General features: G+C 49.8%; 1 protein-coding gene across 5 annotated transcripts in view; it reads left to right on the top strand.

Annotated features, from left to right (window-relative positions):
* SAFB (scaffold attachment factor B) overlaps nt 1–15917 on the top strand; it is a 45975-nt gene extending 30058 nt beyond the window's left edge. For 2 of the 5 annotated variants that reach the window (XM_003938832.3, XM_010349508.3), the window contains 10 exons: nt 183–322; nt 489–577; nt 4220–4326; nt 7632–7922; nt 9804–9941; nt 10185–10227; nt 14491–14609; nt 14816–14919; nt 15288–15354; nt 15606–15917. In XM_003938832.3, the coding sequence (XP_003938881.1) occupies nt 183–322; nt 489–577; nt 4220–4326; nt 7632–7922; nt 9804–9941; nt 10185–10227; nt 14491–14609; nt 14816–14919; nt 15288–15354; nt 15606–15735 (1228 nt within the window). In that variant the 3' untranslated portion in view covers nt 15736–15917. The remainder of the gene's footprint in view (nt 1–182; nt 323–488; nt 578–4219; nt 4327–7631; nt 7923–9803; nt 9942–10184; nt 10228–14490; nt 14610–14815; nt 14920–15287; nt 15355–15605) is intronic. The other 3 variants (XM_010349507.3, XM_010349505.2, XM_010349506.2) reach the window with 3 other exon arrangements.
* The last annotated feature ends 1087 nt before the right edge of the window (nt 15918–17004 follow it).

Here is a 17004-nt window from a genome sequence, read left to right as displayed (position 1 = left end):
TCACTAGGATTATAGCCACGCCCACATAATTTTTGTCGTTTTAGTAGAGACAAGGTTTCGCCATGTTGGCCAGGCTGGTCTCCAACTCTTGGTCCCATGTGATCCACCCACCTCGTCCCCCCAAAGTGCTGGGAATATAGGCATGAGCCTCCACACCTAGCCAGCACGTCTGTTTTTTCTAGATCTGCAAATCTTAAGAGGGACGATAAAGGTGACAGAAAAGACAATGCTAAGAAGGGTGAAGATGGAAGTGGAGAAAAGAGTAAGGACCAAGACGATCAGAAACCTGGCCCCTCAGAGCGATCTCGAGCCACAAAGTCAGGTGGGCAGCTGATGGGCCCGGGAGATTTTGTCTTGTTCTGAGCCTGGTGTGGTTTGTTACATTGCTATGATCAGCTGGTAACACAAACTAGATTTCATGGTGCAGAGGGTTTTTCTCCTTTGGATGTTCGTGGTTTTCCCCTTAAACTTTCCTTGTCTTTCCTTAGGAAGTCGAGGGACCGAGCGGACTGTAGTAATGGATAAATCCAAAGGGGTGCCTGTGATTAGTGTAAAAACATCTGGGTCCAAAGAGAGAGTGAGTATTAATTTTCCAAATAGGGTATTCTGCTTTACTCTTCAGTTTGTATTTTGTTGTGCGTCTTAGGGAATTATTGAGCTTCATTTGAAAAAAGCTTTCGTATACCTTTTCAAAAATGTAGACATCTCGAACTATTTTATTTATTTATTTATTTTTTGAGACAGAGTCTCACAATGTCGCCCGGACTAGAGTGCAGTTCTACAGTCTCAGCTCACTGCAACCTCTGCCTTCCAGGCTCAAGCGATTCTCCTGCCTCAGCCTCCCGAGTAGCTAGGGATACAAGCATGTGCCATTATCGTCTTAGTAGAGACAGGATTTGGTCATCTTGGCCAGGCTGTTCTCAAACTCCTAACCTCAGGTGATCCGCCTGCCTTGGCTTCCCAAAGTGCTGGGATTACAGGCATGAGCCACTGCACTCAGCCTCAAACTAGTTTTTAAAATACAGAAAGCTTTCCTTTATTCTTTCTTTTGCTCTGATGACTGTTACTTACTTTCTAAAGCTAACTTTAAAATTCATGTATGGGAGAAGTTTCCCTGAGTCGGTGTGTGGCAGTCCATATTTCCTGTCTACCCTGAAGGTGTAAGCAGCTCCCCATCATGCCTTCCTGCACCCAGCAGTGTGGGGCATGCTGTGGTGACCGGCCTGTCTCTCCAGCCTCCCTCTAGCCCGCTCTCCACCTTGACCCCTTCCCGTACTCCTGCCTCCTTGCTAGGCTGCAGTGTGAACTGGGCATGGTGGCTCATGTCTTTAACCCCAGCACTTTGGTAGGCTGAGCTGGGAGGATCATTGGAGAGTTGGAGACCAGTTACAACAATATATTGAGACCCCATCTTCACAAGAAATTTAAAATTAGGCAGGTTTCGTGGCATGCATCTGTGGTCTCACCTACTCAGAAGGCTGAGGTGGGAGAATGCCACTTAAACCTGGGAAGTCAAGGCTGCAGAGAGCCATGTTCATCCTACTGCACTCCAGCCTGTGGGAGAGAGCGAGACCGCATCTCAGAAAAAAAAAAAAGAGCACCTATTGTTTGCATGGTCTGTGCACACTGAGCCAACTTTACTGGTTAACTGTCAACTGGGGACACTCTCACATCCAACTTCCCACTTGGCAGCCCAGGACCAATCTTGCCAACAGCCCCTCCTTTAGGAAAGGAGAGTGACCTTGGCCCTGCCCTGTCAGGGCCATTTAAGTTGATGAATGGAGTGGGTCGCTTGGGAGCTTTCAGTCTGTGTTCGTGCCAGTATTATAATATGTCATAGCCTTGTACCCTTGTTCTGTAAAACACCTTTGGAAAATGGAAAAAGGAAAGCATGAGTTCTAGGGGTAAAATGAGTAGGTCTCTTAAAAATGTAGTTGGCACAAATAAGGAACTTGTCAAGCGTATCAGAAGTGCTTTATTTGGGAATGCATTGTGTGTTTAATTATGAAGGAAAAAGCAAGGAATTTATTTTGAAGCAAAAGACAAAGTGGTTTTTTGATCTTAAGTTTTGGGGGGCAATACTCATTTCCATTTTTTCTCTATTAAATATACTTGGTAGATCATAATATTTAGCATTAAATGTGGATGAAATTCTGTGTCTTTCAATTATCAGAAGCAAAATGTAAAAGGCTTCCTTAAACAGCTCATACCTGATTCTTCTGTTCACCTGTCATATCTACTTTAACTTTTTTTATATTTTAAATTATTTATTTATTTATTTATTTATTTACTTTTTTTGAAACGGAGTTTCGCTCTTGTTACCCAGACTGGAGTGCAATGGCACGATCTTGGCTCACCGTAACCTCCGCCTCCTGGGTTCAAGCAATTATCCTGCCTCAACCTCCCAAGTAGCTGGGACTACAGGCGTACGCCATCATGCCTGGCTAATTTTTTTTTTTAGTAGAGACGGGGTTTCACCATGTTGACCAGGATGGTCTCGATCTCTTGACCTCGTGATCCACCCACCACGGCCTCCCAAAGTGCTGGGATTACAGGCATGAGGCACTGCGCCTGGCCTCATATTTTAAATTACTTATTTTTCTTTCTTCCTTTATTTTGAGACAGCCTCTCACTCTGTTGCCAGGCTGGAGTGCAGTGGATCTTGGCTAACTGCTAACTCCGCCTCCTGGGTTCAAGTGTTTCTCCTGCCTCAGCCTCCCAAGTAGCTGGGACTACAGGAGTACGCCACCACGCCCAGCTAATATTTGTATTTTCAGTAGAAATGAGGTTTCACCATGTTGGCCAGATGGTCTCAATCTCTTGACCTCATGATCCGCCCCCCTCGGCCTCCCAAAGTGCTGGGATTACAGGCGTGAGGCACTGCATCCAGCCTATTTATTTATTTGAGATGGAGTCTCGCTCTGTGGCCCAGGCTAGAGTACAGTGGCATGATCTCCACTCACTGCAACCTCTGCCTTCTTGGGGGTTCTTAAGCGGTTCTCCTACTTCAGCCTCACCAGTAGCTGGGATCCAGGCATCTACCACCATGCCCGGCTAATTTTTGTATTTTTAGTAGAGATGGGATTTTGCCATGTTGGCCAGGCTGGTCTTGAACTCCAGACCTCAAGCGATCCACCCGCCTTGGCCTCCCAAAGTGCTGGTATTACATACAGGCCGTGCCCAGCAACTTTATTTTTTTGAGTCAGAGTCTCTCTCTGTCGCCCAGACTGGAGTGCAGTGGTGTGATCTGGGTTCACTGCAACCTCCACCTCCCAGGTTCAAGGGATCCTCCCACCTCCGCCTCCAAAGTAGCTGAGATTACAAGTGTGTGCCACCACGCCCAGCTAATTTTTTTTTTTCTGGATATTTCTTAAATCAGAAGCCCAGCTAATTTATATATATATATATATATAAATTTTTTTTTTTTTTTTTTTTTTTTTTTTGAGACGGAGTTTCGCTCTTGTTACCCAGGCTGGAGTGCAATGGCGTGATCTTGGCTCACCGCAACCTCCGCCTCCTGGGTTCAGGCAATTCTCCTGCCTCAGCCTCCTGAGTAGCTGGGATTACAGGCACGCGCCACCATGCCCAGCTAATTTTTTAGATTTTTTTTAGTAGAGACGGGGTTTCACCATGTTGACCAGGATGGTCTCGATCTCTTGACCTCGTGATCCACCCGCCTCAGCCTCCCAAAGTGCTGGGATTACAGGCTTGAGCCACCGCGCCCGGCTAATTTTTATATTTTTAGTAGAGTCAAGGTTTCCCCATGTTGGCCAGGGCAGTCTGAAACTCCCGATCTCAAATGATCTAGCTGCCTTGAACTTTCAGAGTCCTGGGATTACAGGTGTGAGCCACCATGCCCGGCCTCTGCTTTAACTTTTTTTTTTTTTTTTTTTTTTTTTGAGACGGAGTTTCGCTCTTGTTACCCAGGCTGGAGTGCAATGGCGCGATGTCGGCTCACTGCAACCTCCGCCTCCTGGGTTCAGGCAATTCTCCTGCCTCAGCCTCCTGAGTAGCTGGGATTATAGGCACACGCCACCATGCCCAGCTAACTTTTTTTTTATATTTTTAGTAGAGACGGGGTTTCACCATGTTGGCCTGGATGATCTCGATCTCTTGACCTTGTGATCCACCCGCCTCGGCCTCCCAAAGTGCTGGGATTACAGGCTTGAGCCACCGCGCCCGGCCTGCTTTAACTTTTTAATGTTCTTTGGTGAACTAGGTTTCCAAAAGCCAGGATCGGAAATCGGCGAGCAGAGAGAAGCGGTCCGTGGTGTCCTTTGATAAGGTCAAGGAGCCTCGGAAATCGAGAGACTCGGAGTCCCATAGGTGAGTTGTCGGGATCCAGGAACAGTTTGGTGTTTTTTCTAGACTCTGTTCATGACTGTGTCCTGGGAGGACGTTTGCAGAGTTCTCTGTGGTGGGATACTGCTGTCAACCTTTTTCCTCCATTGGCTTTCAGTTCATACTGACTTGTATTTTAACTTTCATCCTGTGGCTCTTTTGTTTGTTTGTTTTTTGATTTTTGGGTTTTTTTTTGAGACATAGAGGCATGCTCTGTCACCCAGGCATGATCTCAACTAACTGTAACCTCTGCCTCCCAGGTTCAAGCAGTTCTCCTGCATCAGCCTCCTTAGTAGCTAGGATCACAGGCACCTGCTACCATGCTGGCTAATTTTTGTATTTTTAGTACAGACGGGGCTTCACCATGTTAGCCAGGCTGGTCTCAAACTTCCGGCATCATATGATCCACCCGCCTTGGCCTCCCAAAGTGCTGGGATTACAGACGTGAGCCACCACTCCCGGCCTAGCTGTGGCTCTTTTCAAATAAGTCTCTTCCCAACGATGATAGAAGGTAACAAAGGCAGGGAGATAGAATGCTTTCCAGCATCAGTAGTGCAAAATACCAAATTTGTTCCAGAAGATGTGAATACAGGAAAAGGGACCATGAGGTGGACCTAGTGAGAGCGAACCTCATTCTTTTTTTTTTTTTTTTTTTTTTTTTTTTTTTTTTTTTTTTGAGATGGAGTGTCTCTGTGTCACCCAGGCTGGAGTGCAATGGTATGATCTCAGCTCACCACAGCCTCTGCCTCCCCTGTTCAAGCAATTCTCCTGGCTCAACCTCCTGAGTAGCTGGGACTACAGGCAGGTAGTGCCACACTTGGCTAATTTTTGTATTTTTTAGTAGAGATGGGGTTTTGCCATGTTGGCCAGGCTGCTCTTAAAACTCCTGCCTTCAAGCCAGCCTCAGCCTCCCAAAGTGCTGCAATGCTGGGATTACAGGTGTGAGCCAGTGTTCTAGGCCTCACAGGGCCTCATTATTAAATAAGTCAGGAAAGAGCTAAACACAAACGTTATTGGTGAATTACAGCTAATTTTTCTATGAAGAAATAATTTGTTAAGTTCAGTTTTAAAGTAAGGACCGCCTGGCATGGTGTTTCACGCCGGTAATCCCAGCACTTTGGAAGGCTGAGGTGGGTAGATCACCTGAGGTCAGGAGTTCAACACCAGACTGACCAACATGGTGAAGCCCCGTCTCTACTAAAAATGCAAAATTAGCCAGGTGTGATGCAGCATGTCTGTAATCCCAGCTACCTGGGAGGGTAAGGCAGGTGAATCGCTTGAACCCTGGAGGTGAAGGTTGCAGTGAGCTGAGATCCCACCATTGCACTCCAGCCTGGGCGACAAGAACAAAACTCCATCTCAAATAAATAAAAATTTAAAAATCAGGACCATTAGTTTAAAAGGAGGGGGAGTGGGCACTGCTCTGCCTAGAGAGTAGCCACCCTTTAATTCCTTTTAAAGGAAAAGAAAATACAAACTCTCCTATGGTCCTGTGAATGAAGGTGTTGGGAGGTGGCATTAATGCTGGGGGAATAATGAACATGGGCAGCCTAGGGGGAGCCCCCAGGAGCCTGCAGTGATGAACACTGACGTGTTCCAGACCCTCGGCGCCAGCCCTTCTGCCCTGTGGGCTTGGGTGTCCCTTGTTAGGTTGTGAGCATTTTGACGGAACTGAAAAGTTCCCTAGTGCGATTACATAAACCGTAGCCCCTTCATACTACGGACTCCTCCTGAAAGTGCTGAGATCCGCAGAGGCAGATGTGGGAGAATCTAAGACATGTTGGGTGAACTGAGGAAGTTGCAGTTATTTGGGTCCAGAATACAATGAGGCAAGATTATACATTTCTGCTGGGACAGAAACAGTTGTTCCTGGGCATCCAGAGGCGATTGGCCTCAGGACCCCTGTAGATACCAGAATTTGCAGAGGATCAAGTTTCTGATATAAAAATGTGGTATTTCTGCAAATAACCCGTGTACATCCTCCTGTACACTTTAAATCATTTCTAGATAGCTTCTAACACGATGTCAGTGCTGTGTTAGAAGTTGTTATGCTGTACTGAGGTAGTTTTTTCTTTTTTAGTAGCTCCCTGAACACCTCCAATTTTTTTATTTTTATTTTTTACTTTATTTTTATTTTTTTTGAGACCGAGTTTTGCTCTTGTTACCCAGGCTGGAGTGCAATGGCTCCATCTCGGCTCACCGCAACCTCCGCCTCCTGGGTTCAGGCAATTCTCCTGCCTCAGCCTCCTGAGTAGCTGGGATTACAGGCACGCGCCACCATGCCCAGCTAATTTTTTGTATTTTTAGTAGAGACGGGGTTTCACCGTGTTGACCAGGATGCTCTCAATCTCTTGACCTCGCGATTGTCCCGCCTCAGCCTCCCAAAGTGCTGGGATTACAGGCGTGAGCCACCGCACCCGGCCCTGTTTTAATTTTCTTTTTATTTTGTGACAGGGTCTCACTCTGTCACCCTGGAGTTAAGTGGTGCAATCATAGTTCACTGCAGCCTCTACCTCCTGGGCTCAAGTGATTGACCCTACCACTTCTGCCTTCCAAGTAGCTACCACGCCCGTAATACTATTTCTTGTGGAGACAGGGTCTCACTATTGCCCAGGCTGTGTATCTATCACTGTGTAGGTGGATCAAAAGAAGAGAATCTGAGGCTCAGCACAGTGCCTCACGCCTGTAATCCCAGCACTTTGGGAGGCGGAGATGGGCGGATTGTTTTGAGCTCAGGAGTTTGAGAACAGCCTGGGCAACTGTCTCTACATAAAAGTCTGGCTCCTGTCTTTCCGGTTTTATATACAAAGACTGGAGAAATGCCGTAAAATGTCATCTGTATCACTGTCAAAAGAATACAGCTGGCAGTGTCCTCACACCTGGAGGGTAGTCCTGCCAGCCTCACTTCACAAAGACTAATTTAATCCTGTGGTCTAGGGAGTAAAGGTTCTAATTGAGACTCACTCGCTATGAAGTATATAGTCTGTTGCTTTTTAACTGGCTGTTGCCTGAAATCAGTTGTCAAGCTCCAGGAAATGTTGGAGAAATGAGGCCCAGTTCACATTACACGTGATCACACATGCAGAGCCTGGGCCTCATTCCTGTCTTCTTCCTGGGCTCCTACCATCGGCCTGGGAAGCCTTTTTTCCCGCTCGAGTGTAAGGCTCTGCAGACCACGCAGGAGAGGCACAGCCCTGGCGTCTGCCCTACCCAGTGTCTGACTTCATGTCAGCCCTGGGACCCGACCGGGGAGTGTCTAGTTCCCCTTCTGCAGCTCTGCTGTTGTGCAGCAGGGTGCGTGAGCGCAGTGAACGCGAACAACGCATGCAGGCACAGTGGGAGCGTGAGGAGCGCGAGCGGCTGGAGATTGCCCGAGAGAGGTTGGCCTTCCAGCGCCAGCGGCTGGAGCGGGAACGCATGGAGCGGGAACGGCTGGAGCGTGAGCGCATGCACGTAGAGCATGAGCGCCGGCGCGAGCAGGAGCGCATCCACCGTGAGCGCGAGGAGCTGCGGCGCCAGCAGGAACTGCGCTACGAGCAGGAGCGGCGGCCTGCGGTGCGGCGGCCCTACGACCTGGACCGGTAAGCAGAGCTGCGCTGCCTTTAGGTAGCATGTGGCATTCAGAATCGTGTTGGGGACCTCACAATTGAGTTAGCTTGAGGTCTTTGATTCAAGGGAAGCACAGGCCGGGCATGCTGGCTCACGCCTGTGATCCTTGCATTTTAGGAGGCTAAAATAGGGGGATTGCTTAAGCTCAGGCGATCGAGACCAGCCTGGCCAACATGACAAAACCCATCTCTACTAAAATACAAAAAATTGGTCATGGTGGTACGTGCCTGTTATCCCAGCTACTTGGGAGGTTGAGGCGGGAAAATCGCTTCAACCCAGGAGGCAGAGGTTGCAGTGAGCCAAGATTACACCACTGATCTCCAGCCTGGGTGACAGTGAGACTCCATTTCAAAATAAATAAAAAATAAAAATAAACAGGTCCATGTTATAGCGCTGTAGCTTTTCTGTACTCCAGCAGAGTCCCGAGGTGGTTTGAGCTCAGGAGACAGGAGGTTGGATAAAGTAGTGCTGGTTAACTCATCAGGTTATGGAGTGGCACAGACCTAAGGAGAGAGGCTTGGGCACAAAGAGTGTCCCATCACAAGTGCCCAGAGGAGGGGCTGCCAGTTGTACCTCCTTTTAAGCCCTGTCCTGGCTTTTTTCTTTTTTAGATGTAGTCTCACTCTGTTGCCCAGGCTGGAGTACAGTGGTGCCATCTCAGCTCACTCCAGCCTGTGCCTCCTGGGTTCAAGTGATTTTCCTGCCACAGGCGCCCACCACCATGCCTGGCTAGTTTTTGTATTTTTAGTAGAGACAGGGTTTCACCATGTTGGTCAGGGTAGTATGGAACTCCTGACCTCAGGTGATCTGCCCGGCCTTGTCCTGGCTTTTTAATCCATTGTAATTTGTGTTTACTTATTCTAGAAATAAGATTTTTTATTTAATTGAGACGGATTTTCCCTTTTGTTGCCCTGGCTGGAGTGCCATGATGTGATCTCAGCTCACTGCAACCTCCACCTCCTGGGTTCAAGTGATTGTCCTGCCTCAGCCTCCCAAGTAGCTGAAATTACAGGCATGTGCCACCATGCCTGGCTAGTTTTTTTGTATTTTTAGTCGAGACAGGGTTTCACCATCTTGGCCAGGCTGGTCTCAAACTCCTGACCTCAGGGGATCTACCCGCCTCAGGCTCCAGAAGTGCTGGGATTACAGGCATGAGCCACGGCACCCAGCAGTAAGATTAATTTTAGTTTCCCAAACATACTGAGGAGGTATGAATACACAGTGCTGAGCACGGCTGCTGTCAGGAGTCAGGTGCATACGTCCAGCAGTGATGGTGTCAGGCTTTCTGTATGCACTGCAATTTGGCACAGATCAGTTTGTTGTTTCTTTCTGTTATATGAGTGCAGGAGGAACTCAGATAATACACAGTGCAACTTCTATAATGGGTCATATTAATTGTTCTAGTATCTATTATGCCTTGGTACGAAATGTTGCTGATGAGAGTGATTTATGGTCATCCGTGTGTTGCAGTAGTCCATGTCCAGTGCTGCTGGCAGGGCAGGAGAGATGGCAGGTGTACTTGACAGAGCCCTTCATGGTCCTTTCCTGAGCAGAGGTAGCTGTGGAGGGCTCCAGATGCAGTGTGCCAGCGGCCCATAGGACTGCCCAATTAACTAGTGGCTCCCCCTTTGGGAAACTCAGGCCATTCTGCATCAGGGGAGGTAGACGTGTGGGACAAAATAAAAAGCTGTGCAGTCAGTGGGGTCAAGTCAGATCTTGCCTCCTAGGGCAGAGAGCACTCTTAGTGATGCTCATCCTCATTCTGTGAAGGGCTAGAGGCCAGCTCCCACAAAGGTAATAGATACAATTTGGGTGAGGGATCCCTCTATCTCTTGTCTCATGTTCCCTCACAGGCGAGATGATGCCTACTGGCCGGAAGCCAAGCGGGCCGCCCTGGATGAGCGCTACCATTCTGACTTTAACCGCCAGGACCGCTTCCACGACTTTGATCATAGGGACCGCGGCCGCTACCCCGACCACTCAGTGGACAGGTCAGTTGGGCCTCTGCTGGCCCTCTTCGTGATCCACCTTTTTCCTGGCTCATTCTCTGACTGAGAACAAGGACTCCTGGGCTCTGTGAGCCTACTCTGTCCATCAGGTGCATACTGAGTCAGGCCTGCAAGTCTCCTCCCTCCAGTTGTGCAAATGCTGCTTTTTACTGGGGGCCTGATGGTCCTCTCTTTATGAACAAGCCTCTTCCTCTTCTTATGGTTTGTTTTAAATTACCTTTTCAGGAGAGAAGGTTCGAGGTCAATGATGGGAGAGAGAGAAGGACAGGTAAGTTTGAAGCTACAGTGGTAGCCACAGAATTTCCTGTGGAATGGGTTCTTTTCCCTTCAGCGTGCCTTATTCCTGCTCTTTTCTTGTCCAAAAGCCAAAATGAGGAAAGAAACGTACAGCACCTTCTAGGTTTGTGGGATGGAAATTTGGGATTCTTTGGGGTTAGTCTTGGCTGTCAGTCTGAACAGGTACTCTGAAGCCATTTTTAGCCTTGACCCTGGGGTTCTGTGTGCCGCACTCACAACACGTGCAATAGTGCAAGGAAAGCTTGGGGTGAGTGCCACCCGGCTCTGCTGGGAAGTGTCTGGTGAGCCGCACAGCTGACTCAGACAGGGGCATCCGCACCTGGAGAGGCTGGGGTTGCTGTGTCTGTCCCCAAGTGCTCACACTCTTTGGAAAATAAGGACATCTTTCATCACCAGGGCCCCACTTAGCCTTGGACAGCAACTAGGTCTCTGGTCTGTGCTCGTTCTCCTTGGAGGGTTAGCACATTAGAACAAAAAGCTCCATTTTCTCCTTCCTTCTTATATTGAGACTGAGACTTCCCAAGAGAGCCTTGGACCTCTAGTGGGTTTTCCTGTAAACTTGGAGGCTGCAGGTTGCTTTGTGGAAGATGCCTTCCTCTCTCAGGACTCCTCGTGGGCTCTTCCTCCTCCTGCCATCATTTCCTTGACTCCAGCATCACCTTCCCGCTTCTGTTTCCCTTGGTGCCTTACTATGCCTGAGCAGAGCCAAGAACTTGGCTCTGTCTCAGGCTCCTCAGGAATTCTGTCAGCCTCGTGGGGTTTCTTTTCCCCTGCTTCTGGAGGCAAATTATATGCAGTGAAACGTAGAACTAGTCTTGTGGATTTTCTTTGGTGGAGGAGCATAGCCCAGTGGTTCCATGTCCAGTTTCCAGAATCAGACGGAACTAGGGTCACACCCTAGTGTCACCCCTTCCTGCTGAGCCTGTCTTTCCCAGGAGTGACATGAAGGTAATATTGCTCCTACAGAGTGTGGGGTGGTAGGGGGTTTACATGAGGTGGTCGTGTGTCTGTACAAATGTGTTTTATCAGGCTGGAGTGCAGTGGTGTGATCTCAGCTCACTGCAACCTCTGCCTCCCAGGTTCAAGCAATTTTCCTGCCTCAGCCTCCTGAGTAGCTGGGACTACAGGCACGCACCACCACCCCCAGCTAATTTTTGTATTTTCAGTAAAGATGTGGTTTCACCATATTGGCCAGGTTGTTCTTGAACTCCTAACCTCAGGTGATCCACCTGCCTCAGCCTCTCAAAGTGCTGGGATTATAGGCGTGAGACACTGGGCTTGGCCTACTTTTTCTTTTTCTTTTTTCTTTTTTTTTTTTTTTTTTGAGATGGAGTCTCGCTCTGTCACCCAGGCTAGAGTGCAGTGGCATAATCTCGTCTCACTGCAGCCTCCACCTCCCCAGTTCAAGTAGTTCTCCTGTCCCAGCCTCCCAAGTACCTGGGACTACAGGCACCCATCAGCACACGTGGATAATTTTTGTATTTTTAGTAGAAACAGGGTTTCACCATGTTGGTCAGGCTGGTCTCAAACTCCTGAACTCAGGTGATCCACCCACCTTGGCCTCCCAAAGTACTGGGATTACAGGCGTGAGCCACTGCGCCTAGCCTTTTTATTTGTTTGTTTGTTTGTTTTTGGTTGTTTTTTTTTTTTTTTTTAGACGGAGTTACGCTCTTGTTACCCAGGCTAGAGTGCAATGGCGCAATCTCGGCTCGCCGCCACCTCCGCCTCCTGGGTTCAGACAATTCTCCTGCCTCAGCCTCCTGAGTAGCTGGGATTACAGGCATGCGCCACCATGCCCAGCTAATTTTTTGTATTTTTAGTAGAGACGGGGTTTCATCATGTTGACCCAGGATGGTCTCGATCCCTTGACCTCATGATCCACCTGCCTCGGCCTCCCAGAGTGCTGGGATTACAGGCGTGAGCCACTGCGTTTAGCCCTTTTGTTTTTTTTAATAGAGACGGGGTCTCACTATGTTGCCCAGGCCAGTTTTGAACTCCTGAGCTCAAGTGATCCTCCTGCCTTGGCTTCCGGAAGTGCTAGGATTACAGATGTGAGCCAACACACCTGGCCACCAGCTACTTTCATGCAGGTGTCAGATAGGCTCTCCTAACAGTGGAAGGCAGTTTGATTCTTTCTCCTCAGATGTACAGTCATAAATAAGTCATCAGAGCTGCCTCAAAGGCAAATGGTGACATCTCCCTGCAAAGAAAACTAGCACAGAACTTCTGGGCCTCGTTGGTTGGACAGGAAATTGTAAATGTTGATTGGATTTTCAAATACTAGGGAGAGCTTATTTCAGGAGTCCATTTCAGAAGCTCTCCTTGGATCTGGCAGCACTGCCTCTCCCAGATACTGTGGTGTGCTGGTGACATGGAAGGAAGCCTGCTGTGCTCTGTCCGTCTTGTAAACCCAACCCCCTGTTGTTATTTGTTGAGGGGAGGCGTCAGAGCACACGTCTGGAGAGAATGGGCCAGGGAAGCAGGCAGTGGTGCGTGGACATCTTGCACATGGCGGAGCATGCCCTGGCAGAGCCCTCCATTTAATGGGGAGGTGAACTTGGACATGTACAACGACCAGGGTGCGCCGAGGTGGTGTCCTTACCAGGACTGCTTTGTAGTTTTCTTCCACCTAGAACGTGGTCATGAGGCAAAAAACCCAGAAGTCACAGTATTTGTGGAAAGAGAACAGGACTGTGGAGCCACAGCCACCTTACTACCTTTTGTGAAAGTCAGGCTGGAAAGTGCTTCCAGCCACAGAAACAGGCTGTGGGTGTAAATATTAACCCTGACCGTCAAAGAAGCAGGCATCAAGTATGACTCATCCTCTGGTCTTTCTTCAGATAGCAGGGTCAAGAACTCCTGGTCTAGCCGGGCGCGGTGGCTCAAGCCTGTAATCCCAGCACTTTGGGAGGCTGAGGCGGGTGGATCACGAGGTCGAGAGATCGAGACCATCCTGGTCAACATGGTGAAACCCCGTCTCTACTAAAGATACAAAAAATTAGCTGGGCATGGTGGCACGAGCCTGTAATCCCAGCTACTCAGGAGGCTGAGGCAGGAGAATTGCCTGAGCCCAGGAGGCGGAGGTTGCGGTGAGCCGAGATCGCGCCATTGCACTCCAGCCTGGGTAACAAGAGCGAAACTCCGTCTCAAAAAAAAAAAAAAAAAAAAAAAAAAAAAGAACTCCTGGTCTGTGTTGGCCATGTGGTTTACAAAAACAGTGACAGGAGAGAATGGTTGGGCTGGCCAAGGGGACCACTATCTTTCAGCCATTTATCTGAGTGTCCCGTGTCCTGAGCAGAGCAGGGTGCAAGGCCCTGGACTAGGCATCCAGCATAAACTTCCGAGAAACTTGACTATGAGGAAGGATCCTTACCTAGCAGTTGATAGATGAAGGGCTGCGTTTGGTACTTCCTTCACTGTGGAAGGAAAAAATTCGTAAAGACTATTCTGGATGGACCGGGCGCGGTGGCTCACATATTTAATCCCAGCACTTTGGGAGGCTGAGGCCGGGTGGATTACCTGATGTCGGGAGTTCAAGACCAGCCTGACCAATGTGGGGAAACCCTGTCTCTACTAAAAATACAAAATTAGCCAGGTGTGATGGCACACACCTGTAACCACAGCTACTCGGGAGGCTGAAGTAACAGAATTGCTTGAATGTGGGAGGCGGAGGTTGTGGTGAGCTGAGATCACGCTATTGCCCTCCAGCCTGGGCAACAAGAGCGAAACTCCATCTCAAAAAAAAAGGAAAAAAAAAATCAAAACTATTTCGGATAAAGTGCTACATTTACTTCCTTCACTGTGGAAGGAAAAAAATTGTAAAAACTTTCTGATATATGCACACATTAAAGGTTTATAAACGTCATCTTTCCTTAATAGAAGACACTTAAGAGAATACCATTGGCTCTGGGCACTAACCATTTGGGCTGTGGGACCCAGGGAATCTCGTAAGCATTATCTTTAGTAGGCGACCCCTGGTGGCCTTCCCGGCTCTGGTGGTGCCGTGGGGAGGTGCTGTGGTTCTGGTACCTTTTGTGTGCAGGCCAGGAGCCTAGGGCACAGGGCCTCTGGCCTGCACATTCCAGGGAGGCAGCTGTGTCATGTGAACCGACAGAGCCTATCAGCACTTCTGTCTAGAGTGACTGTCATTGTCAGTGTTACTCTGTTGCCTGCAAAGCTGTGGGTCTAGGAGCTGACACTGAACCTCTTTTTCTCCTGGACCTGTGATGCCCAGCATTACCCAGAACGCCATGGAGGACCAGAGCGCCACGGACGGGACTCCCGCGATGGCTGGGGGGGCTATGGCTCCGACAAGAGGATGAGTGAGGGCCGAGGGCTGCCTCCTCCCCCCAGGTTTGTGTCCACACCCTGCATTGCCTGTCCCTGGCCTCACAGAGTCAGCTGACTGGATTGGTCTGTCCCACCAAGGGGGCCCCCAAGTCACTGGGATGTAGGCCCAGGGCAGGAAACAGAGGACTTCACCCTCCAGAAGTCACCACATTTATTAGCATGAGAGCCAGACATGGGGGCAATCCAAATCAGAGATGTCTCTTTTCAAGGGGCAGACGTGACTGGGGGGACCACGGCCGAAGAGAGGATGACCGGGCATGGCAGGGCACGGCTGACGGGGGCATGATGGACAGGGATCACAAGAGGTGGCAAGGTGAGGAGTGGGTCTGGGCTGGGACCAGGGTGTGCTGGGGAGTGATGGAAAGATGGAGGCTGCGCCCCCTCTCACTCCTCTGGGGAGCACAGGACGTCTTTTGCCCTCAGTGCTGGAATGAGGAGTGAAGAGCACTCCAGATATCTCCTGCTCTCTGGAGATCTGGCCCAGGAGTTGGACAGTGGGCGTTCCCGAGTCCTCTCCGCTGGGAGAAAGCTGTACATCTGTGGCCCATGTGCCAAGACATCCTGGGATCTGCCAGTTCCAAGTACCCAGGGACCTCAAAGAAAGGAGTGGAGTGGGCTCAATGCAATGCATTCGAGGCTGTGTGTGCAGGTGCCCTGTGTGAAAGCATGTCTGTCTTCCAGGCGGTGAGAGAAGCATGTCCGGTCACTCTGGGCCTGGCCACATGATGAACCGGGGAGGGATGTCAGGGTAAGGCGTGCTGGGGGCGGCCCCCCTTCCTCTGCTTTGCATATTGGCCTTCCTTGGGGGAGCTTTAACAACACACACGACTTTCCAACTAACAGCTTCTCCCCCAAGTGTGATGCGAGGGTAGGCATGGGGTACTGGAAGCCTGCTGCCACTCAGGAGGGGAGGGCATCGGGAAGGGGCACTGCCTACCGGCTGGGATGGCCATGGGAGCAGTAGCACTTCACAGTCAAACCTTGTGAATTTCTTCCTAGGCGAGGCAGCTTTGCCCCGGGCGGGGCCTCCCGGGGCCACCCCATCCCGCACGGAGGCATGCAAGGCGGGTTCGGGGGCCAGAGCCGGGGGAGCAGGCCCAGCGACGCCCGCTTCACTCGCCGCTACTGATTACTTGGAATCCTGTGTCCTGTCATGTGGCAACAAGCCTGTGTTCTGTTAGGAGTTATCTCAAACTGTGTAAAAATATTTTTTTTTAATCTGTTGCCATATAGTAGCTCAATACAATGTGAATTTGTTTTTCGTTTTGTTTTTTTTTTGTAATAAATGTGTTTCCGTTCACATACCCTTTATTTAACGTGTCATTTCTTTATCTCCGCCTCTTTAAATGAAACAAAATTATAGCATGTCTTTTAGTTGTATTGATACACACTGACTCTGTTTATTTCTTTTTTTGAGACAGAGTCTCACTCTGTTGCCTAGGCTGAAGTGCGGTGGTATGCGATCTTGGCTTACTACAACCTCCGCCTCCGGGGTTCAAGCGATTCTCCTGCCTCAGCCTCCTGAGTAGCTGGGATTACAGGCGTGCACACCATGCTGGGCTAATTTTGGTATTTTTAATAGAGATGGGGTTTTACCATATTGGTCAGGTTGGTCTTGAACTCCTGGCCTTGTGATCCGCCCACCTTGGCCTCCAAAAGTGCTTCGATTACAGGCATGAGCCACCGTGCCCAGCCGACTATGTTTATTTCTAAAAGTGTATGAAGCTCACGCGATAGAAAAACTCTGGGAAGACATCCAGTTGTGGAAGAAGTTTTCCAGTGCGACAGTGATTGGTTTTCGAATAATGGGCCTGTGCTGTGCTGGTTTCGCCTGGCTGCTCGGGTCAGCGAGCTCTCTGTTAATGTTCGCACAGACGGGGCTGCTTTGCTCTTGGGTGCTGGGTGGCATCCCCGTCAGGGTGTGGGGGTCTCACCCGTGCCCTGTTGATGAACGCCGGCAGATGCTTCCCCTGCGGATCACACTCAAACCAAGCCTACGACGACTCCCAGCTGCCGCTCTCCACACGGACTTTCCGAAGCCCAGTCATCTTCATGTGGATGCTTTCACATTACCGTTTCACTCGGAGAACAAAACGGTATTTTCACCAGAGTCGGGTGTAAGCAGTGAAAGGCACAGGGTCATCGGCAGCATCTCAGGCCCCATGGTGTGCGTGTGTGTGGGCACGGCTCCTCGTGCCAGGATGGGTCTCTGACCAGCCCAGGGCCGGCCTCTGCGTCGGCCAGAAGGGACAAGCCTGATGCCAATCCAAACACCAACAGCAGGCTGGAGCCACGGCACCTGGGATCCGGTAGCCATTCCACTCCGGGAAGCCAGCCCACACTCGGGACGTGCCTCCAACTGTGAAGAGTGGAGACGAGGCAGTGTCCAGCAAAGGAA

The sequence above is a fragment of the Saimiri boliviensis genome, chromosome 14, assembly GCF_048565385.1.
Source record: "Saimiri boliviensis isolate mSaiBol1 chromosome 14, mSaiBol1.pri, whole genome shotgun sequence".
NCBI lineage: Eukaryota > Metazoa > Chordata > Mammalia > Primates > Cebidae > Saimiri > Saimiri boliviensis.
Note: the sequence above shows the minus strand (reverse complement) of the source record. Positions and strands in the feature narration are given on the sequence as shown.